The sequence below is a fragment of the Heterocephalus glaber genome, unplaced genomic scaffold (assembly GCF_053883595.1).
Source record: "Heterocephalus glaber isolate CG9 unplaced genomic scaffold, H.glaber_assembly_v1.0 deba00001673, whole genome shotgun sequence".
NCBI classification, from domain to species: Eukaryota; Metazoa; Chordata; class Mammalia; order Rodentia; family Bathyergidae; genus Heterocephalus; species Heterocephalus glaber.
The window spans coordinates 19,580,165-19,603,079 of NW_028258410.1; the positions used below are offsets into that span (position 1 = coordinate 19,580,165).

At 42.4% G+C, this 22,915-nt stretch overlaps 1 protein-coding gene across 1 annotated transcript in view; it reads right to left on the bottom strand.

Moving 5' to 3' along the window:
* Arfgef2 (ARF guanine nucleotide exchange factor 2) overlaps nucleotides 1-22,915 on the bottom strand; it is an 88,628-nt gene that overhangs the window by 41,608 nt on the left and 24,105 nt on the right. The window contains exons 6-20 of the mRNA XM_004858084.3: nucleotides 22,288-22,522; nucleotides 19,093-19,161; nucleotides 16,588-16,739; nucleotides 13,710-13,840; nucleotides 11,976-12,210; nucleotides 11,167-11,266; nucleotides 10,058-10,197; nucleotides 8,838-8,946; nucleotides 7,744-7,927; nucleotides 5,707-5,818; nucleotides 5,008-5,213; nucleotides 2,992-3,076; nucleotides 2,733-2,904; nucleotides 1,971-2,122; nucleotides 121-249 (exon numbers count right to left, since the gene is read on the bottom strand). Of these exons, the coding sequence (XP_004858141.1) occupies nucleotides 121-249; nucleotides 1,971-2,122; nucleotides 2,733-2,904; nucleotides 2,992-3,076; nucleotides 5,008-5,213; nucleotides 5,707-5,818; nucleotides 7,744-7,927; nucleotides 8,838-8,946; nucleotides 10,058-10,197; nucleotides 11,167-11,266; nucleotides 11,976-12,210; nucleotides 13,710-13,840; nucleotides 16,588-16,739; nucleotides 19,093-19,161; nucleotides 22,288-22,522 (2,211 nt within the window). The remainder of the gene's footprint in view (nucleotides 1-120; nucleotides 250-1,970; nucleotides 2,123-2,732; nucleotides 2,905-2,991; nucleotides 3,077-5,007; nucleotides 5,214-5,706; nucleotides 5,819-7,743; nucleotides 7,928-8,837; nucleotides 8,947-10,057; nucleotides 10,198-11,166; nucleotides 11,267-11,975; nucleotides 12,211-13,709; nucleotides 13,841-16,587; nucleotides 16,740-19,092; nucleotides 19,162-22,287; nucleotides 22,523-22,915) is intronic.

The following is a 22,915-nucleotide window of genomic DNA, read 5'->3' on the forward strand; positions in this document are numbered from 1 at the left end:
AATCACATAGCTATGGGTTTCTTCCCAGGGGGAATGAGGAAATCGTTTGCTGATACTTTTGCCAAATCTAAGAGTACACATCCTACCAAGACCTCGGGAGTCCTGCTCATGTACACTCACCTGCATTCCAAAGATGCAGGCGATTCGGATGGCACATCGGATGCCTTCCAGACACAGGGATGCCACTTCAGTGTCATCACAGTTCTGCAGTCCGATGCTATAGGCTGCCAGCAATGGTGTCCACACCAACTACCAAAGAAGCCAGGTTTCAGTAACATCCAGAATTTCAGGATGAAAAGAACACTCAGAGGACACACTGTGGGTTAGGGGGAAGGGCAGGATGCCAAGGCCACTGCTATTTTTATTTTAATTTATTCTACTCATGAAACAGTTCCTCCAAAATTACAGCTAAAGCTAGGACTACAAGGAGGGAAGGAGGGGAAGGGAAGGGGAAGTGAAAAAGCATTAAGAAGAGTTATGTATGTGCACCAACTCCCCATGATGAAGGTCATCATCATGTACTGCAAACACATACTAATAAAAATAAAAAAATCTCCAAAGAATTAGACCTAAGTGGTAGTAGATCTGAAAAAGACCAATAAATGAAGATATGAAGTAGATAAATTTGAAGTGGTAAATTTTCAAACAAAGAGCTATCACTACAGATGTACGTGCTATTCAAAAGGAAGGACGGGCAGTCATAGCTGGTGCACCACCCCTACATATGCCTGTGCTCATGGTAGACATCACCAATCAAAGATGACCGCCTTCCCTGCTGAACCTTTATGGGGCTCGAGAATCCCTCTTTACACACCATACCAGTCAGCCATTACCAATCAAAAGTCAGCATGCAAAATAAAACGTATAAGTGCTTACAATCTACAGACTCAATTTATTGAAAGGCTACTTCAAATCATCTAGCCAACTTTCTTGTGAATTCCTTATAAAATAGAAAGTCATGAAAGTCTAGAATTGACTACCTAATAGAATATTGAGAGTTACTACAAAAACATCTTAGAGAAAAATAATGTGCTATGTATATAGAACATACATCTTTTTTGGGTTTTGAAACAGGGTTTCCCTATGTAGTTCAAGCTGGCCTTGAACTTGTGGTTATGATCCTCCTGCCTCAGCTTCCTGAGTGCTGGGATTACATTTCTTTCTCTCTCTCATTTTATTTTCCCATTATGGGGATTGAACTCAGAACCTTGCACTTGCCAGGCAAGGTCGGTGCCACTGAGCTACATCCCCAGCCCAGTGCTGGGATTACAGATGTGCACCACCACACCTGGCAGAGAACACGTATCTTTTCCAGACATTTAAAAATAGTCTTCAGTCACTATTTTTGTTTTGTTTTTTGGTTTTGGTACCAGGGCTCAAACTCAGGTCCTTGCGCCTGCACAGCAGGTGGTGAAACCACTGAGCTCAATTCCTGGCCCTTCAGTCACTATTTTTTTCTACCTAATTTCATCTGATAGAGTAACCCTGAGGCCACTGAGGTGGAATATCTCAACAAACTGTCCTTTTATCTTTTCCCTGAATAATTTGTTCAATCCCTCCCACTCCCACTCTGCAGGCCTCACAACAACCCTGTACTTGTCCTTATTTCACAGATGATGAACAGAGAGTGTGAGTAAGCTGTCCAAGGCCACAATACTACAAAGTGGCAAAGCCAGGATTCAAGCTCAGACTGTCTGGAGCTTCCCAGCAACACCAAAGGACTCGCTCCAGTCACTCTTCAGACAGAAGCACCCAGACCTGGCCTGTCCTCAATCTCTAAATGTGTTTTTTTTTTTTTTTTGGTACCGAGGATTGAACTCGGGTCCTTGCGCTTGCGCAGCAGGCGGCAAAACCACTGAGCTAAATCCCCGGCCCCTCAATCTCTTTACCACTGGGACTTCTCCGCTCACCTGTGGCCGGCCAACTCCAGAATCAGGCCTAGCCACATGCCAACTTTGCAGGATACTCACTTTGAACATTGGCCGTACATGGTCCAAGTGAGTGGCACTCGTAAACGGGGCTTTGGCGTGGCTCACGGCCTCCATCAGAGCCTTGGCTGTTTTAGCCATCTGCTCCATCTCCAAATTGTACAGCAGCCGCCGCTGCTTTTCACTGGCCACGTCTACAAAGAAGCAAGAGTATGACCAGCAGCCAGCACTCACCTAGAGACCACCACATACTAAGAACTGCTTCAAAGGGCTTTTAATGATTAGCTCACAAATCTCCCCCCAAGAATCTCATGAGCCTGTTACAAATATTACCATTATAAGATGGGGAAAGAGAGGTTATGTGACTTGCTCAGGGTTGCACAGCTAATAAGTGGTAGAGCTGGGATATGATGCAGGGTAGTGTGGCTCTAGAACCTGTGCTCTAAGCCTCTGCATCCCACTGCCTCACAAATAAACTTTGACTCCACAGGGCCCCTAATTAATAGACCTCTAATCAAGGTTGTTACAATCACAACTGAAATTAAAGCAAAGTTTTAAGGAACGTTTTTTTAGAAGAGGTAATTTAGCTCTCAGATGACTTATTTTAATTAGCCTCTTGTTCCTGGTCAAATCTAGCAAGATAGTGATATTATGAAAGCACCGACATAATCATAATAATTATATTAATCACATTTCATATTCAGATACAGAGAAAGCAAACTAAATTTATCACCAGGATACTTAATCATGAATTCTAATATAGTCAAAAGTTAGAATTAAAAGAAGTTAGGATAATTTGCTTACTCTGCTTAGTAGATTTGGTGGCAATAGTATGCTCTTTTGTTTCTTTCATTGCGATTTTCTTGCCCTCTATCTCTTCGTAGATGCTGGAGAGATATTCCTCTGGTAGATCTTTACTATCATTGATTCCCCGATTCATTTTAATATACTGCTCTTTTGTCATTTTATTTTTTACCTAAAAAAAAAATAGAAACCATTAAAAAAAATCGAACTCCCCAAATAAAGCTACTGATACAATATATGAATCAGTAAAATATTTTACCTGAGGACTGTGCAAGTCTGTCGTGAGCATAATGATGGAGTACGCCAGAACATATGCAGTGTCAGCACTAGCAAACAGAGTTTGCCTGGAAAAAAGATTGCACATAGAAAGAATATTCAGGGTGAGGAAGGTCCAGAAGGCACAATGCTGATGGAAACCTACTTCACCTAGAAGCAGGCCTACTGCTCCAAGTGATTCCCAAATTAGTCAACAGTTTTCACGCTTTCACTGCTGAGCAGTAACTAATAACCCAGATACAGAAAACGGTAGTTAAGATGTCAGATTCTAGCTTCTTGGAATAAAGCAGTTTCAAGTTAATTTTTGTTAAAATACCCTTAAGGAACACCCTAGGTCAAGAGTAGGTAAGGCAACTGAACATAAGACCCCAGGAGATCCTCACTCAGTGCTGTGCAGACTCTGGGAGCGAGGCCTCCGGCCACTTGGCTGAGACCCTCACGCGACTCCACCCAAGAGCATCTGCTCTGTGCCATACACTGTGCTAGACACAGCTGCCCACAACTGCTGTTTGGTTGTTAGTTATTTACGGTACATGCTGTCCATTATATTTACAAGGGGAAATGTTTTGATTATTCTAAACAATATATTGGTAAAGTCTGACTTTTTGGTTTTTGCCTTAAGCAAAAAGAGAAAGACAAGGGCCGGGGATTTAGCTCAGTGGTTTTGGCCCCTGCTGCGCAAGTGCAAGGCACGAGTTCGATCCCCGGTACCACACAAAAAAAAAAAAAAAAAAAAAAAGAGAAAGACAAAAACATGCAGATGCATAGCCTCAGCATGTGAGGCTAAAGCTTGAAGAACTCCTCTGTCCAAAATGCCCTAATATAAAAGAAAAAAATGTTGAGGAATACAATGAAAGGTCTACATTCTCATAGGAAGTTTAACTGGGGTGCATATTTGCTACGGAAAACAGACCAAGGCCTCTGGGCCCATACAGGGTCTGTTTAAAGGCTACAACATCTAATTAGGTCTTCACAGCAAAGCCTGAGGTCCATTTGGCTGAAATGAACAGACGCTGCCTTTGCTGACTATATCATCTCTGGAAGACCACTGGCCACACACTCTTGAGTACTGGACCAATTAATATGAAATGGAATTGACTTGAGAAGGGAAACTGTTATCAATATGTTTGCACTGAACAGTCTCTAATCATGTGGACCGAATATTCAGACCCTTATAATTTCCTGTGCATGGAATGAGCACAAGCCTCTGTGTCAGATAAGCGCACATTCGCTGAGTGATTTTGGACATAGGTCGCTCAGGCTTCCACAACCTCAATCTTCTCATATGGAAAGCAGGGAAACACTCCCCAGCTCACCACTGATTAAATGAAATGTATGTTGAATCCATGGCACGGCTAAAACCCAGCAGTCAGCTCATTTTCTATTTTCAACTCTTACAAAAACACAAACCATCCAACAAAAAAGAACCCAACATAAAATCATGCACTTTGGTGTTTTTTATTAAGCTGCTTAGCCATTTCTATAACCTTTCATCAGTATGTAATCAAAGAGAAAGCAAACTCCTCGAGATCTACTCTGTACATATATTAAATCAGGTAGCTGTTCTTGATTAGGGAAGAGGTACCCAACTGCCTCCTCACAATTCACAAAACTACTCTTTTCACATTTTTTTTTTGGTACTGGCGATCCAACTTGAGACCTTCCGCTTGCGAGGCAGGCGGCAGCACTGCTAAGCTAAATCCTTGGCCCACAAAACTACTTTTTTAGGCAGTTAGTACCATGGGTTTTAGCTGTGCGATTTTGGGCAAGTTATTTAACCTCCCTGGTGCTCAGTCTCCTTGTTTATGGACTAGGAACACAAACAAGCATGCTGCCAGGTCTTATATGAGGTAATCCCTTAGCCCAGAACCTGGCACATACTGAATAGGAACTGTAGCCATGAGGAAAAGATTCTGAAGATTAAATGCAAACCATAACCAAATCACAATTAGTGGTCTAAGGCAGGCAACAAGATGAAGGAGTTAAGTACAGTACTCACCCTTGGTTGCACTCTATGTATCTTGCAGCGAACTTCTCCATTAACCGGTCAATCTTCTGGGCTTCCCCAGGGAGGCGGAAACCTTCCAGGAATGCCCGCAGGGCTGAGACAAATTCTTTTTCACAGAAGTCCAGTTGGTCCACGTAGGCATACATTACCTCCTTGTTGAACCTCGTGCTGTCTCCCAGGAAATCACCTACCTGGGTCTGAAACACGCACACACATTCACATCTACGAACTGTCCCATATGAACCCAGTGAAAAACACCCCGGGGAGAGGGGTGTCAGAATCCCCAGCTCTACATTCCCACACCAGCCAGGCTGGTAGGAAAGCCAGGCAGAGCCTTGAGCCACCCACCTGCACCCATTCCAGACTCAGGCTGTTCTGCCAGGGAAGGAGGAAGAGGAGCTCAAAAGGCTTAAAATGGAGGGGGCAATGGGGCACACCCTGGAGGAGCCTAGTTGCTGGGGCAGTCAGAACAGTTTCTACCAGTCAAGGAAGGGACACTGCCAACTCTGACTGACACTGTGCAGTTCTGGTTTACCCCATTAAAGAACGCTTGCAACACCAGCCAGCAGATACACAGGGCTCTGCAACCAGGGGCACGAATGGGACTGCACTCAGGATCAGCCAATCTCGAGATGCAAGTTTGTGAGGGCTCCTCGGAGCCACCTGACAGAGCTCACTGCAAGTGCTTACAGAATCGAGGCGTTCCTCCTGATGCAGGAACTGGGCAATGTCTTCAACAGATGTTCCCAGCATGCCCTGCTCTTGGAGAAACTGGATCCCCCGCTTGGGTTTCTTATTGAAGCTGTTTTAAGAAGAGATGAGATACAGGCTGCTTTTTTCAAAATCTGGAGCATAGAAAAAGCTGGTATTTGAGGTAAGTCATGAAGACATGCCATGAACAAACCATCCCATGTAAGCAAGTAAGGAGCTGCTAGCATTTCTGATTCAATTTCTGACCCACCTATGGCAGACCCTGATGGCTGTCACTCATTTGTACTCTCCCCTTCTTCTGAGACACACCACCAACGGGAATAAAAACTACATTTCCTTGATTCCTTTAAATAACATACAACCACTTGATAAAATTCAAGTCAGTGAGATGTGGCCAAAAGTGGTAAGGGCACTCCTCTCCTTAGAGAGGAGATACACTCTTTTTGGCCCTCCCTTTTGTCTTTTCCAGAATACAGTGTGATGGCTAGTGCTCCAACAGTCATCCTAAACCAGCTGGCAACCTGAAGATGAAAATTACATCGTTAGGGTGATGAAGCAGAGAGTCAAAAGGAGGCTGGGTCCCTGATGTCTGTAAGATTTGCCCTAATAGGGTCAGAGTGTCCACTTTTGGATTTCATTTATTTCAGAAATACACAGTGTAGGGCCGGGGGAGTTAGCTCAGTGGTTTCGCTGCCTGCTGCGCAAGCGCAAGGACCCGAGTTCGATCCCCAGTACCGGAAAAAAAAAAAAAAAAAGAAATACATAGTGTAAGTACTGTTATTTTATATGTCCTGTTAGAGGAGGGCAAGTTAACTAATGTATATAGTACACTGGACTTTTTAATAGGCCCTGCACTGGAGAGTAATAGTCTTGTAGACACACAACCTGGCAAGGGCCATGAGATACAGAGGGAAGCAGAGAGTAACTTCAGACTTGTTCAGATGGTATAGTACAGAAGGCCTCTTTGAAGAAACGATGATTTACCATGCCTGAGGGAAGAAAGAGAGCCAAAGTATTGCAAGGAGTGGGCATCAAGATGAAGATATGGAGGTGTTGGGGCTGGGGACTTAGCTCAGTGGTTTCGCCGCCTGCTGTGCAAGTGCAATGACCCGAGTTCGATCCTTGGTACCAAAAAAAAAAAAACAACATATGGAGGTGTTCTGGGGACTAAAAATGGGTGGTGTGACTTAGGGGTACTGGAGGAGATGAGGTCAGAGGGAGGCACGGCACCTGGAATGACCATAGGCCAGGGAGGGATAAGGCCTGATTTATGTTTTAAAAAGATTACTTTAGCTGCTGTTGAGAGAAAAGAATACACTGTCGGGGTGGGGGGGGATAGGAGTAGAAACAAGGTCAACACTTCACCTAATAAATGAGTACTGCAACTTTTAAGATCAACTGAATTTACTAACTAATCATTAAAGCTAGACATCTTATTAGATTGTGTGTGTGTGCTGAAGTGTGTGAGAGACTGGGAAGAAACATAAAGATCACCACTGATTATTATGACGATGCTATGGTCACATGGGGGAATGCCTTTATGTTTTAAAGATGTGGGCGAAAGTATTGTGAAGGTTACAAATTACAAATGGTTTAGAAAAATATCTATGTAGATAAGATGAACATGGTAAATATTACTTTTTCTGTACATTGAAACTTTTCATAATATATAGGTGGGAAAAATGTCATCAATTGCAATTTTGTCAAGGTAGTAATTTATGAGTGAGTTTTACACACTTGCTTTTTCATTTTTAGTATTTTCTAAATTGGCTTAATTTTTGTCATCAGAAAAGAAAAAAAAAAGGCTCTATCAATCACATAAAGGTATGAAGGTTTCCTTTTTCTCACATGCCTGCTCACACACTTCCTCTCTGCCTGGTTCAATCACCATCAGTTACAAATGCTGGAGTCAGCCTTCTGTGGTAGTGTCCCCTACAGAAGTCACTCCTGGGCTCTCAGAGATGTGGCTCTGTCAGAGACCCCAAAAGATTCCACCAGAATGGCAGCCACACTCACAGCTCAATGCCATGTTCAATGATTTCCTTTTGTTGTTTGATGACCTCAAACTGCTCTGGGTCATCCTGAATGGCTGACTGGGTCCCTGAGGACACTGTTGACTCCATAGACGTTACGCTGCTCCGTCTTGCCATGTCAAGGCCTTTCCCATCCCCCATTTCCTGATCCATGAGCCTCTCCTGACCTGCAGTGACACAAAAGCAATGGGAACCAAATAAGCAGATGGGACTCAGACATGCCCATGTGAGCTCTGACTTCAGGCTTCCCTTTCTCAGACCTACAAAGGCAACAAGTTTGAACTGTAACAATAAGCATGAAACTTTAGCATCATTTAGCAACTTATTTTCCCATGGAATTTGATGCCTAATTCTAAAGTTCACACAGAAGAGTGAAAAGTGCAAAAATAGTCAAGACATTTAAGGACTTGCCCTATTAGATATCCAAACATTATACATTTCTAATAATTTGACATGTGTGGCATTTGTGTAAAAACAGACAAATCAATAGAACAGAATGGAAAAATCTAGCAACAGACTTACATGGATAGGAGAATTTAGTGTATTACAAAGCCGATGCTTCAACCAGTGAGGGAGAGACAGGGTACTAAAAAGGCTGGGATTTAGCTCAATGGCACCATGCCAGCCTTGCAAGTGCAAGGTCCTGAGTTCAATCCACAGCACCAGAAAAAAAAAAAGGCAGCTGATAAAAAGGCTGGAAAGGGCTGGGGATTTAGCTCAGTGGTTCTACCGCCTGCTTCGCAAGCACAAGGTCCCGAGTTCAATCCCTGGTACCAAAAAAAAAAAAAAGCTTGGAACAATAACTTCATACTATTCTCCCCAACATTCCACATGGGATTAAACAGCAGAACTTTTAAAATACTGTGGTATTGGCTGAGTGTGATCCCAGCACTTAAGGGGCCGAGACAGGAGGAGTGGCACGAGTTTGAGGCCAGCCTGGGTGACACAGTGAGTTCAAGGCCAGCCTGAGCTACATAGTGAGACCTGTCTCAAAAAAAGAAAAACAAAAAACAAGCAAAAAAAGTGGTATTTAGCAAACTAAAATGTGGAGGAGGGGTGGCAGCAGCGCCCTCTCACCGAGGCCGGTCTGGTGGTTAGGGTTCACATACAGGTCCTTGCTCCATTCCACCATGCACTTGAGAATGGACACGAGGCACTCCAGGCCTTTCTTCCTCAAACTGAGCTCCTAAAGGACAAAAGTGACACACTGCAGAGACTTCACAGATGAATTAAGAATGGGCAGATATGGGGTGCTTAGGGAACCCTGCAAGGATGTCAGATAACCCCTGACATGCAGTACTATTACGGCTGAAACTCAAGGAAAAGTTAACAAGGGCCTAAGTATTAAGGACACAGCAAAAACCCTGGACGTCGCTAAAGGTCTTCATTACAAACATCCCAGAAGCAAAAATGTGAGATGTGCGCTTTCCTAAAATGAACAATGTTGTGTGGGTTTTTACAAAGAAATTCTCATTAAAACAAAACAAAATCCCCAAAACTTTAAATATAGGGTCTTAAATTGTGACCTTGAATATGACAAATGAACGATTTTAAACAGAAATTATCTCCTAAATACCCATAAATACATTCCCTTTTGAGGTTCACCCTGTAGGTTAAAAAAAGAAAATACAGCTTTTAAAAATAACTTTTTAAAAAATAAAAAATGAATACAATTTGCAAATAATCTTACAAATGCAAATATCTTTTTAAAAAATAAATTTTATTTTATCCCAATCTCCCCCTCAAGTCCTCTCCCCTCCCTAAGTACAAAAGCTTTAAAAAATGCAAATATGTTAAACTCCAACAACATTTTTGGCAGCATAGATCTCTCAGTAAATCTAATGACAACTCAGGGATTTTCAGGATCCTTCTGTCCTTGCAGGCACTGTGACAACCAGGCAGTCTATTGATGGGTGATCTCCTCTGCCTATCCTGGAGTCTGGCGTCCTGCTTCCCACTCTGGAAGGTGATTGGAAATGAATTCTCTTCCTATGTGCCTCCGCTCCAATGTCACCTTCTCAGAGCCACCACTGTGATGACCCCATTAAGGATGGAAACATCCCCACTTCCAATTCATCTCTATCACCCTGCTTCAGTCTTTTATTCTTTTCTGCAGCACTTATCAGCACCCATCAAACTTACTTCTTTATTGTCAATTCATCCTGGCAGGAACTGTGTGCATACTCATGTATTATTTGTGCTTTGTTCACTGCTGCATTCCCAGCACTGAGGCCAGTGCCTGGCATGTGGGTGGAACTCAGTAAGTGAATGAGCTTTAAATATAGGTGTACTTTTACCTGCAGGGGTGTCATCCCCAGCTCATGTCCACTTCTTCCCTGAGCGATTTTGGATAAATCATTTACTAGGCGCTCAAAAATGTTAGCAGCATTTAAATCACAGTCATAATTGACATAAATATCCACAACACACTGGGCATCTGGGAAAATAACATACATATATTAGAAATTCAGATCAAAGACAAACAGCAGTTTTCTTTTTTTTTTTTTTTTTTTTGGTACCGGGGATTGAACTCGGGTCCTTGTGCTTGCGCAGCAGGCGGCGAAACCACTGAGCTAAATCCCCAGCCCTTACAGCAGTTTTCTTAGTAAACGAGATTTCTCTGCCAAAAAATGTCTCATTTAATTTCTGATTCAGGTGGTCATGCCTTACTCAGGAAATGCATGAATGCATGTCACAGGTATTGGTGTGTGTGTGCGTGCATGCAGTTTCAGGCCTGCCTCTACACTAACTCAAATCTCAGGCAGTTCATTCCATCTCTCCAAGGTTCAATTTCCTCAACAAAAATGGGGATAATAGGGCTAGGGATGTAGCTTGGTAGTGGAGTGCTTACCTAGCATGCACAGGGCCCTGGGTTTAATCCCCAGCATCACAAAAAACAAACAAATGGGAGTAGGGAGGCACTAATCCCCCTCCTAAAATTGTGCCACTCTTATGATGTTACATTTGATGACAGACAAATGGGATGCTTAGTGTGAAGGCATGTAATTATATGGTGTAAAGTCAAGTCCAGTTTACTTTAGCACTCAATAAAGGACTGGCAGCACCAGTATCTTAGATCCTATGATTAACCAACAGTGCCCAGCTTGCAGCCAGGGTGACCAAGTGTCCTAGTTTGGCAGGATTAGGGGTTTCTGGAATGTGGGGCTTTTAGGGCTAACAGCAGAAAGGCCCCAGGCAAACTGGTCTCTGCTGGTCATCCTCTAAAAGAGGAGAGGTAAGGTAGGACTTCTCACCAAGTTAGAACAAGTCTTTTAGAGAACAATTTCCTCAACCTTTCATTAACACTCTACAAAGAGGAACTCATTTTTCTCTGGCTTTCGGAGATGGAAATGTAGGAAGTAGTTTGGAGTAAGCCCAATGGATAAGCACCCTCAGGTGAAAATACCTGCACAGATCCTCGTCAGTGTCTGAATGACCATCCACCTGTGCTCAAAAGAACTTGTGGATGTTTCTAAAATGTTCAGGAAAATCTCTTTGAAAAAGACCTATAAGACATGAAGACAAAAGAGGACATCAAGTAGCAGTTTCAATTAGGACACAAAACTCCCAAGTCTGGGGTTTTTTTTGAGACTGGGTCTCGCCATATAGTTCAGACCAGACTTGAACTCACTATGTAGCCCAGGCTGGCCTTGAACTTGAGGCAATCTTCCTGCCTCGGCCTTCCAAGTACTGGGATTACAGGTGTGCACCACCACGCCTGGCTGTGTAGATCCTACAATAAGGGAGTCAGCCTAGATAGAAGGAAAGAGTAATGTACGCTCACTCTGAAGAGCAATGGAACCCTGGCCTGGTCAGGGGACAGTTAGCAGGGCTGCCAGGTTGCAAATGCAGGACTTGGTGTTGTGATTTTTCAGTGAAAAACCAGAAATCTGGATTTTCACATAAAATACAATTTCTCCATCTGGCAACTAAGTCAAATTATTTCAAACAATTTATGGACCAAACAGACATGTTTGGAGGCTGACTTCAGCTTGTGGAGCATGCACTTTAAGCCCTTGGTCAAAATGAAAGACATATGAGACTCAAAGGCAGAACATTAACAAAACGGAATTTCCTCACTCACAGAAAGATTCCTCTCTGGGTGCCAATAAGGAGGCTGTGTGGCCCCAGCTCTGGTGACTATATCATCAGGGGTTTCTAATTTGGTAGGAACATCACGAAATAAAAATAAACCAAAAAACTCAGAATCCATACCTCTATTTGCATTTTCAAGTGCATTTTAAAGTTTGAAAGAAGAGTAAGGAAAATAGCAAGAGAGAGCTCAAAGACATCAGGCACTGAAGAGACGCCATTTTTGGACAAGGCCACACAGAGATATTGCTTGATTGCATTGATGAACATCTCATGAGTCCTGAAGACTGGGCCAGCATTCTGCAACACTGAGAGGAGCAACTGCAGGGAGACCACCTTGGAACGCAGCTCGTGGGATCTGGCAAGGAAAATGAAACACGACAGTGCTAGAAGAGAAAATGTACAATAGTATGTTTCTTTTCTTTCTTTGTGGTACTGGGGATTGAACTCAGGGCTTTTTCATTGAGCCACAGTCCCAGCCCTTCTTTCTTATTTTGAGATGGGGTCTTACTAAGTCACTAAACTGGCCAGGCTGGGCTCAAATGTGTGAGCCTCTTGCCTCAGCCTCTCAGAGTGCTGGGATTACAAGCATGCACTGGTACATCTGGCTAACAGTACATTTCTTGAGAAGGCCTTGATCCTCTACTATGAGCAGATTCTTCTGAGGCCAGTGAGTTAAGATTTTGCAATAGTACCTAAATGCTGGGATAATAGGACAGGACTCCAGGCTCTCTGAGAACAAGAGCAGCCAAGTCCTATGCTCTTGCCTCTTTCCTCACAAAAAATGCAGAGGAAGCTGGGTGTGGTGGCACATGCCTATAATCCCAGCACTCAGGAGGCTGAGGCAGGAGGATCACCTTGAGTTCAAGGCAAGCCTAGGGTACACAGTGAGTTTAAGGCCAGGCTGAACTACATAGCGAGGCCATGCCTTAAAAAATGAACGAACAAACAAACAAATGCAGAGAGCAAAGCGAGGGTCAACTGAATCTGAAGACCCAGCCCTGAGGGTGACCTGATGTGGACAATTACTTCCAATCCTTTGTGTGAGGCAGAGATCTCTGCTTCACTCTTCATCACCATGAGGATGGTGCTCTTTATCCTCTAGCCTCACATTCTCTTTCCCCACCCATCCGAGTTCAGGGATGGTAGGAAATGGAATGTCTTCACGAACCACTTTCCTAATGGCTGTCACAATACTAGCAGCATCTCAACAGAAAAGCTGAGGATTATTATTGACTAATAATAGCAATGGTTTAAAAAGTGCACACACCCCTGTGCTCAGGACAACAACCATCTCACATCATTTAATCAATCCTGTAGGGTGATTTTCCGTGTTTCCATTTTTCAGCTGAGCTTCAATCACTCATACAGTCATGGAGCTGCTCTCGAATGAGAAGCAAAGATCTGAATGCAGCTCTCTGTTTCCCTTACTCCACAGTCCTGACACCCTTGGGCTGATTTGTTCACTACAGAAAGATGTCTGCCCTCCCTGGCATACATCTTCAACCATGAAGCTGAGGTTTTCAAGCCGGACCAGCAACTGAGATTGCAGGTATCTTGTCCTTCCACATCCTCCATTAGGAGAGTAAATCCTTAATCGGCACAAAAAAGGTAATGTTCTATACTCTGATTGTTTTTTAGCATATAAAGCAAGAAAAATGAAACTGGTTAGTGAATACAGACAGTTTGATATGAAAGGACAGTAGAGAATGCATGAGTCTGGAAAGTTGCAAAACCATCCCATGTCGACATGGGGATCAAGGACTGGGACTTCCGGGAACCAGTGGAGGATAAACACAGAACTCTGTGCTCCTGTGTCACTAGGTTGTAGATAGCCAAGAATGGCTTTGTCCTTACTTTGGATCTGGGGGTCCTTCTCCAAGGGGCTTCATGGACAGCTTGCACAGAGAGCGAAACACCAGGAAGGCATCCTTCTGTAGAATATGGGAGAATCTAGCGGCCACTTGATGTCCTTGCCCATCAGATTCCTATGATTAGAAACAAAAGAAATACCAAAAGGGCAAAACAAGGATAATTCTTTTCAAAAATAAAAAATGTAATTATCTCATGGAAATTCAAATTCTTGTATTTATTCAATAGGGAGGTAGAGAGAATGTACAGAAGGGGAGACTGGCAAAAGAGTTGCTACTGGGGAGTCATTAAAGCAATTTTAAACCTTCTTGCTTGTCCTTCAAAAGGTAGTATGCATGGTTTAAAATGACAGATGGTAAAAAAAAAAGCAACTATAGGCAATTGTATTAGCTTGCATAGAAATGTATTTCTAAGAATATTGCTGCAGGATAAAGGAGAAAAAATGATATGCATTTTAAAATAAGCTTCTTTATCTAAAAAAAGTAAACTACATTAAAAATATTTATAAAATACAATAAGAAGGGCCGGGGATTTAGGTCAGTGGTTTCGCTGCCTGCTGCGCAAGCGCAAGACCTGAGTTCGATCCCCGGTACCAAAAACAAAAACAAAACAAGCAAACAAAAAATATAATAAGGATCAATAGCTTTTACATATACAAGTTCTTAGAATTCTTTAAGGAAATACAGAAATTCTCCTCCCAAATGAAAAACAGGCAAAACACATGAATGAAGTAATTCACCAAGAAATGCAAAAGACAAATAAACCTAAACAACCCTGTGACTAATTGTTAAGGCAAGAGCTTTCTCTCATCAGATTAACAAGGATGTAAACGAATGCTATAGCCAAATTTGTTAATGAAGGAATGGGAAAATGGCACTGACAGCCTAAGGGTGGGCAGGGATTTGAGTAATACTTTCCCAGAAGATCAATTTGGTGGTTAGGATCAAAAGTATTAAAGTTTCCAACTCTTTTTGTGGGGGGTGGTGCTGGGGATCACACCTAGGGCACTGCGCATGCTACTCAAGTGTTCTACCTTTGAGCTATACCCCAACCCCAGGGTTTCCAACTCTTGACCCACCCCGTGACTACCACTTACAGAAATCTATCCCTAATAAAGAAGCAAAGATGTGCAAAAGATTTACCTAAAGGATGTTCATTTTAAACTGTCCTATGGCAAAACTGAAATAACCTAAAACCTAATAGGGAACTGGCTAAATAGATTATAGTAATACATGTAGAATTTTATGTGGTCATTAAAAATTTTAAAGGCTTCTCAATCTTTTGGGGAAAAATGTTAGATCTTTATGCACTGATACAGAAAGAATCCATGATATAGTTTTACATGAACAAAGCAAGTCAAGCCTAGTATATTAGATGAGAGTTCCTTGCATGGGTTTAAGCACACCCTTTACGATGACATAACTCCGAGGGGACAAAAACTAGTTCTTGGAGGATGAAAAAAACTTATGCACAGATGCATGTACAGTGTATAGGTATCCAGTTTATCAGTTATATTGAAATTTCATGGAGGGGGGTGGGGTTTAGGAGAAAAAGGGTCTAAAAACTGGTTAAAGACATACAAACCGGGATTTGGAGGGATGGTCTTGTTATTTCCTGTTTTGAATATTTATATATATAATTTTCAAGGGAACAATAAAGCTATTTAAAAAATAATGTAGTAGACCCATCTGAAAGGATGTTCATAATATATATTAAGTTTTTTGTTTTTGTGGGGTTTTTTTTTTGGTACCAGGGATCGAACTTGGGTCCTTGCGCTTGCACAGCAGGTGGCGAAACCACTGAGCTAAATCCCCGGCCTTGTTTTTGATTTTGTTTTTCAGTGCAGGGGGATTGAACTCAAGGCTTTCACACCGAGTTAAATCCTCAGTCCTTTTTTAAAATTTTGATACAGTCTTGCTAAGTCATTAAGTTGCTCAGCTGAGCTTGAACTGCAATCCTCCTGCCTCAGCCTCCCCAAGTGGTGAGATTATAGGTTTGTACCCCACACCCAGCTTATATTAAGTTCTTAGTAGGGTACAGGCTCGGGGTGTAGCTCAGGATAGATCACATGCCTGACATGAGTGAGGCCTAGGCTCAATCCCCAGCACAAACACAAAAAAAGGTTACAACATGGCATTTTTATTGCTATATATACCATTTAGGCAGGAAAAAATATGAAGAAGGAAAGTCTAGAAGGATATAAATAAAATGATGACTTGCCCATAATACTGATTTTCCAATACAGAAATTCTCTATATTTTCTTATTTTTATATAACAAATTCATATTATTTTGAGAGAGGAAAAAATGGCAGGAAATTTAAGTTTTTAAATGTTCAAATAAAAAGGTTTAACAACAGTTTTATATTCAATAATACTAGCATGCTCCAAGAACTAAACCTAATACAAAAATACAAAGGATATTAGACCAAGATCATGTGAATAATAAATAGGGCTTGCTTATTTTACTCACCTTTCTTTGTGTGTGTGTGTGTGTGTGTGTGTGTGTGTGTGTGTGTGACAGAGAGAGAGACAGAGAGAGAGAGAGAGAGACTGATAGAGACAGAGAGATAGATAAGATAGATAGATAGATAAGATAAGATACAGGGATTAAACCCAGGGATGTTCAAATACTAGCTACATCCCCAGCCCACTTTTTATTTCTGACTTGGAGACAGGGTCTCATTAAGCTGCCCAGGCTGGCTACATGCTTGTGGTCCTCTCCTGCCTCAGCCTCCAAGTAGACAGATAACAGGCATGCCTTACCACACCCAGGTACTCACTTTATTTGCTAGAGATTTAATTCTGTATGTTCTAAAAAAGTAAAAATGGAAATGCATCTAAATAGGACGACGACCAACATACCAGATTATCTGCAGATGACAAGGACTGCCTGTCATCTGCTATGCCATTGGTCTGTGAGTTCTCGTCAACTTCTGGGGGAACACCACATTCCTGGCACTCTTGTCCACCTAGGACCCTGTTGGGTTCTGTCAAACCATGCTTTTCTGCTACTTCTGAAAACACAAGTGCAAAAGTCATTGCCAAATCAGTATGTATCCCAAAACACTGCCTGACATCAGGAAGAAGTTATTCACACAGGCTCCCTGCTACTGCTTTTCCCCTTTCCCTCTCACTAGCCCATGAGGATGTAAGGCTGGGCCAAGGTGATACTTAAGCTTTACTCAGCAATGCTCAATTCACTTCAGAGGGTTTGTTCATATCAAAATCCACATCAATGGTGCTTCCAGAATTACATAATGAGGCAACTCACCCACTCCCATCCACACTCTGAAAAGATTACAAGCAGCTAAATATGAAAAGCAAAGATTTTTTTTAAGGACTGTTAATATAGGTCAGGGGTGGTGAACCTATGCCACGTCTTGTTTGTTTTTCTTTTAAGACAAAAGATGTTAATGTATGAGTTGTTGTTTTTTCTAAACTAAAACTTTAGAATTCAGGTTTAACTGCAGTGTTGGCACTTTTGTGATAAATAGGTGGGTTTTGGGCTGCAGTTTGGGCACTCAGTCTCTAAAAGGTTGGCCATCACTGATATAGGAATTAAAGAAGAGTCAGTTATGACAGAAAACCTTAGTTACAGAGAAAAACAGACCTGAGCTTCCTTGCAGCCATGAGAAAAAGAATTAAAAAGATTTCATCATTTAATGAAAGAAAGAATATCTGATGATTAGCAGAACCATGAAACTCTAAGGGGAATTTATCATATGGCTCTTTACATCTATTAAGGGACACTAAACAACTCAACACAATCTTTAATGATAGTTTTATAAAGCAGACACTCATTCAACAAATATTTATCAAGTGCCTGTTATATGACTGGGTGTGACACATTTTGGAGGATACAGCAATGAACAAGGCAGACAAACATTGATTATAGGATGAATTCCTGTACAGGACCCGAAAGACAAATCTAATCATATAAAAAAATTATCCAATTTTTTGTCTATTTGTTTTGTGAGTCAGGGTCATGCTCTGTAATTCAGGCTGGCCTAGAACTCACTATGTATGCCAGGATGGCCTTGAACTCCTGCCTCAGCCTCCCGAGCATGCTATTTTAAAGGCATTTCTACAGTGAGATAAATAATGTAACTTTTAGTTTTGTGGTACCTTAATTTAGAAAAAAATAGGGTTTTAAAAAATGGTTTTTATATCATGACCCAGGGCTGGGGCTGTAGCTCAGTGGTAAAGTGCTTGGCTAGCATGGGTAAGCTCTGGGTTCCACCTGACACTGGGAAAAAAAAAAGATCAGGATCTCAGTAAAAAATTAATACTTAAAATCATGTCCCAGTACAGAAACATGTTTCATGAAATAGACATGTTTTCAAAGTGTGGTAATGAAAATTGCGCCCAGAAACGCTCTACCACTGAGCTATATCCCCAGTCCTTTTGAGTTTTTATTTTGAGACAGGGCTTCCCTAAGGTGCCCAGGCAGAGTGTAAACTTGCAATCCTCCTGCTGCCTCCCTCTCTTAGTGCTGAAATTATAGGTGTGTGTCAGCACACCCAGCATGAAATAATTCTTAACGTTACTGCATGTGACAGTCAGATAATTTGTGCTCTATTTTATTTTATTCTTTCTTTTTTGCTGTTGTTTTTTGAGACAGGGTCTCACTATATAGTTCAGCCTGGCCTTAAACTCACTATGTAGCCCAGGCTGACCTTGAACTCATGGTGATCCTCCTGCCTCAACCACTCAAGTGCTGGGATTACAGGTGGGTATGCACCACAATGCCAGGTTCATTTTATTCCCTTTTGTGTAAAAAAACAAGGTTGACTGTAAATCACTTTACAGGCACTGGAACCAAGGGTTGAACACAAAGGCATTGACCTGAGACTTGGAGCAAAAACAAAGGAAAAAAGCCACCTAATAGTCATTCTGGACTATACAAGTTTAATACTACTGAAACCATAACCGTGAAACCAAGGGAGCTCTGAATGATGTTTAACAATATGAATAAAGCTTCCATGTATAACCGACATCTGGAGACATGTGGAATGTCCCCTTGACATATCAATGGCTATGAAAATTCAGCAGGGATAGAGACGGATCTCACGGCTTACAAGCTACTCCTAAAGAAACCTGGATGCCTCCGACAGAAAGAATGTGTCTCCTGGGGGAGCACCCAACCTACCTGGGTCAGACTACGTTCCATGAACAAAACCACCACTAATACCAGGTCACTTCTGAAATCCTTGTGAAAGAAGGGCAGGCAGTAGCAGACTCAGTTTCCATAGCTCTGTGACTTACTTCACTGGGCTGGGAAGAGGGAACCCCACTTCTGAATGACTGGACTGAGGACTTTTTGGAGATATGAGGCCCAATGAAAGCTGTGCTGTCCTTGATTCTTACCTTTAACAGCAGAAGCGACCACATCTTCTAAAATATCCTTTACCACTTCCTGGGCTCCATCATGGGTCCCTACATATATCCAAACGCACATGTGGCATTTCCAGAGAAAAGAAAGAAGGGGGAGAAGACAACTACATCAGTGTTCTGCTAAAGTCACATTTCAGAAGGGAAAGGGTGCAAGTAAGTTCTCCCCAAGGCTAAATTCCACTGCGCCAGTGGAAGCAACTCCTTGGATTTCAGAAACCTTTAAGCAGCATCTGCTCTAAGTTCTGCTTCATAGAACACTAATGCCTCCACCTTGTTCTCTCTTCCTTACTAAGTTCCAGCTGCTCAGCCCAGTGCCTCTCCACACTAACTTAGAGGATGGAGCTGGACTTTATCCAGTCATGGTTCCTGGCAAAACAAAAGATGCCTCAAGACCCTCACTGCAGATCCTGCTGTTCCATTTTCCCGAACTGTAAACTCAGGATTTAGCAAGAGATTTCTAATGTGATAGTTCAGGATTTACCAAATTTTAAACAGAACTGTTCCACAAAATAGTAACTACTTCAGCGGAAGAGGTTCAACAGCTTTCTCTTGATGGAGAAGTGCTATACAATGAGACAGGCCCTTGCACTGCCTCCATTTTTTTTTCACAGAATGTTTTGTTTTGGAAATGTAGGTTGGTTCTGCTGGGCTCCTGCCCAATGTAACAAAATGGTTTGTGGCTGTATAAACTGTGACCTTTCAGGAATGTTCTGCTAAACTCTGTCCCCTCACAAGAAGGTTCGGTTAAGCTTTGCCCCCTCTCAGGAATGTTCTGTAACTCCACCCCTCTGCTTCAGGAATGTTCTGTAACTCTGCCCCCCTGCTTCAGTGAGCATTCTTGCCTACCCTGTAGATCCCTATATTAAGGAGGCTCTCATTTCCGGTAGAGTCCTCAGATTCCTCTGAGCCCGCCCCAGGGCTAGCCGGTATAATAAAGGTTTTTTTCCAACCTCTTCAACTGACCATCAGATTATGAGAGCTGTGTTTTAGAGCTCCCCCACTGAGCTGCGGTACTTAGCTGTGACACTGAGCTATAACACTTGGCTATAGCACTGAGCTGCTCTGCTGCAACGCTCTCTATTTTAAAAGAAAATGAGTCCTGGAAAAGTTTATGAAGTAAGCAACATTTGACTAGACGTTTTTTTTTTTTGAGACAGGGTCTCATTATGTACTTCAGGCTGATCTTGAACTCACTGTGTAACCCAGGCTAGCCTTAAACTAGTGGCAATGCTCTTGCCTCAGCCTCCCGAGTGCTGGGATTACAGGCATGCGCCTCCACACCTACTCTGACTAGACTTTTAGTAGTAAACATTACTGATTTATAAAACATCACACTAACCAAAAAGACCATCACCTTAAACAAAAGCAAAATAACCATTTAATTCTGTCTTCTAATAGTACTCTTTAACTCTTCTGTGTGTGTTGTGGGGGGGTATTAGGGACTGATCCCAAGTCTTTCACACTCTACATCCCAGCCCTTTTAAAATTTTTTTATTAACTCATCTTAAGTAATAAAATTCACAGAGTAACTTTTTTTTTTTGATACTGGGGATCGAACTTGGATCCTTGCACTTGCAAGGCTGACGGTGGAACCACAGAGCTAAATTCCCGGCCCCCAGAGAGTAACTTTTGATGTACTAATTATATTTTCTAAATGAATGCTTTGTGGTTTTTGTTTTGTTTTGTTTTTGGTACCGGAGATCGAACTCGGGACCTTGCACTTGCGAGGCAGGCAGTGGAACCACTGATCTAAATCCCCTGCCCCATGTACTCATGCCTTTTTTTTTTTTGGTACTGGGGATTGAACACAGGTCCTTGTGCTTGCGCAGCAGGCAGCGAAACCACTGAGCTAAATCTGCGGCCCTGTAATCATGCTTTTAAGAGATCAATTTGGCTTCTATACAGAAAGTGGGCCACAGAGGAAGCATTTTTCATGAAGCTCAGAGAGAAGTGCTTTCCTATCTGTACAGCTATACTTACCTCAATGTTTAAATATTGATATGTATTGACTGACCACAGCTTGATAAGGGTTATAGTGAAAACCTGGTCCTTGTCCTAAGGGTTAGGAAGGCAAGGGCAACAACACAGATAGCTGGTGAGCAGGACACTTCTCAGCAACTTCCTTAAGACACACAGCAGCAGGTGTGAGCACAGGGTCACTCTGCTCACCATGAAACACATGCAATTCTCAGTGGCAACTTCCTCTGTGCTTTCCTTGAGTGAATGGACACAGAACAACATTCCAGCTACACTTACTCCATTTCAGTGCCACTGCATGCCAAGCACTCTGGTAATCATAAAGGAATAAAAAGCTGCTCAAATATGTGCATTCTAGGAGAGAAGATACTGTCAACAGAAATTATCAGCAGTTATGTGACTGAAGAATGAATGAGATGAGTTACAGAGAGGGCAGATATTTTGGGTAGAACAACCAGCTTGAGTGAGGCATTATTTAACAGAATTATCTGGGAAAGGTAAAGAAAGTCCTGAGAGAAAATTTCTGGATCTGGTTCATACAGTATATCCAGGAGGAGATGCAAACATTTAGAAGTAGTCTTGGGACAACCCTCTTCTCTTGAGATTTCATGCTTTATATTCATTTACTTTAAGACCATAACTAGGTGTTGAATATTGTTTTGTTTAAAGAAGCAAACAAACATAAGTGATACACCTGGTGAGCAGCAGGAAACAAAGCCATCTGTCTATTCTCCCACCTAGCACTCTGGCTCTTCCATGGAGGCCTAAGAGTGGCTTCTAACTGCCAGGCCCTGGGCAAGGCACGGAGACCCAGCATGTACAGGAGAAACGAGGCCTTTGCCCTCCTCTGGACAGAGAAGACAGGCACTGAATGGCTAGTCACCCAATTAACTTGCCACAGAGATAAGTGCCCCAAACTGAGCCCATGGCACTGAGCTAACATGAAGGATAGCAGCTAGATACATTCCAGGAACTATTTTGAGAAGACTGCACAGCTGGCAATGGGACATTACACATCATGCTTCACTGGCTTTGTTCCATAAGAGAAAAGCAAAGGGTAAGTCAAAGGGGAAGACCCAGAAATAGAGCAGCTGCCTTCAGAGGTTTCCTTCAGATGTTACCAGGCACCTCCTTTATGTGCCCCTCAGCCACGAGATACTGCCCTCTTGGCCCTGGAAGCCTCCGCCATACCTGAGAGCGATGGGCCTCTTTCTCTGGGTACATCTCCGTTTTCTGAGCTCACTTTCCCAGGGCCACTCCTGGCATGTTCACCATTGGGTAGATCTGTTTTTTCCGGAGTTGTTGGTTTGCTTTGTGTCTGACTCTGCTTCAAACGACTGAACTTCGGGGACACTGCTGCAGCTTGAATCACTGGGGAAGGAGGTTTTGACTGGACTGGTTTTTCCAATTCTCTGGCCTCCTGCAACTAAAAGGCAACAGGAAAAGATTTGATCTGGCCGGGGATTTAGCTCAGTGGTTCCACCGCCAGCCTCACAAGCACAAGGTCCCAAGTTCAATACCCAGTACCAACAAAAAAAGATTTGATCTAAATAGGATTCAGACTTAGCATCTTGGTATGGAACAAAAATGATGCCAGCTTATTGCTTAAAAAATTTCCAACTAGCAAGCCAGACAAAAAATTTAAGAGTAAATAAATTAAAGGAAACTTCGAATGTGACAAACTCAAAGCAAATTCTAAACACAAACTTTAAACCTCACACACAAGATTCTCTCTTCCATTTTAAAATGAGAAGAAAAGCATAGCACAGAGATTTGATCAAAAAAAAAGAGAAACTTTAAAGTGCAAATGACCCTCCAC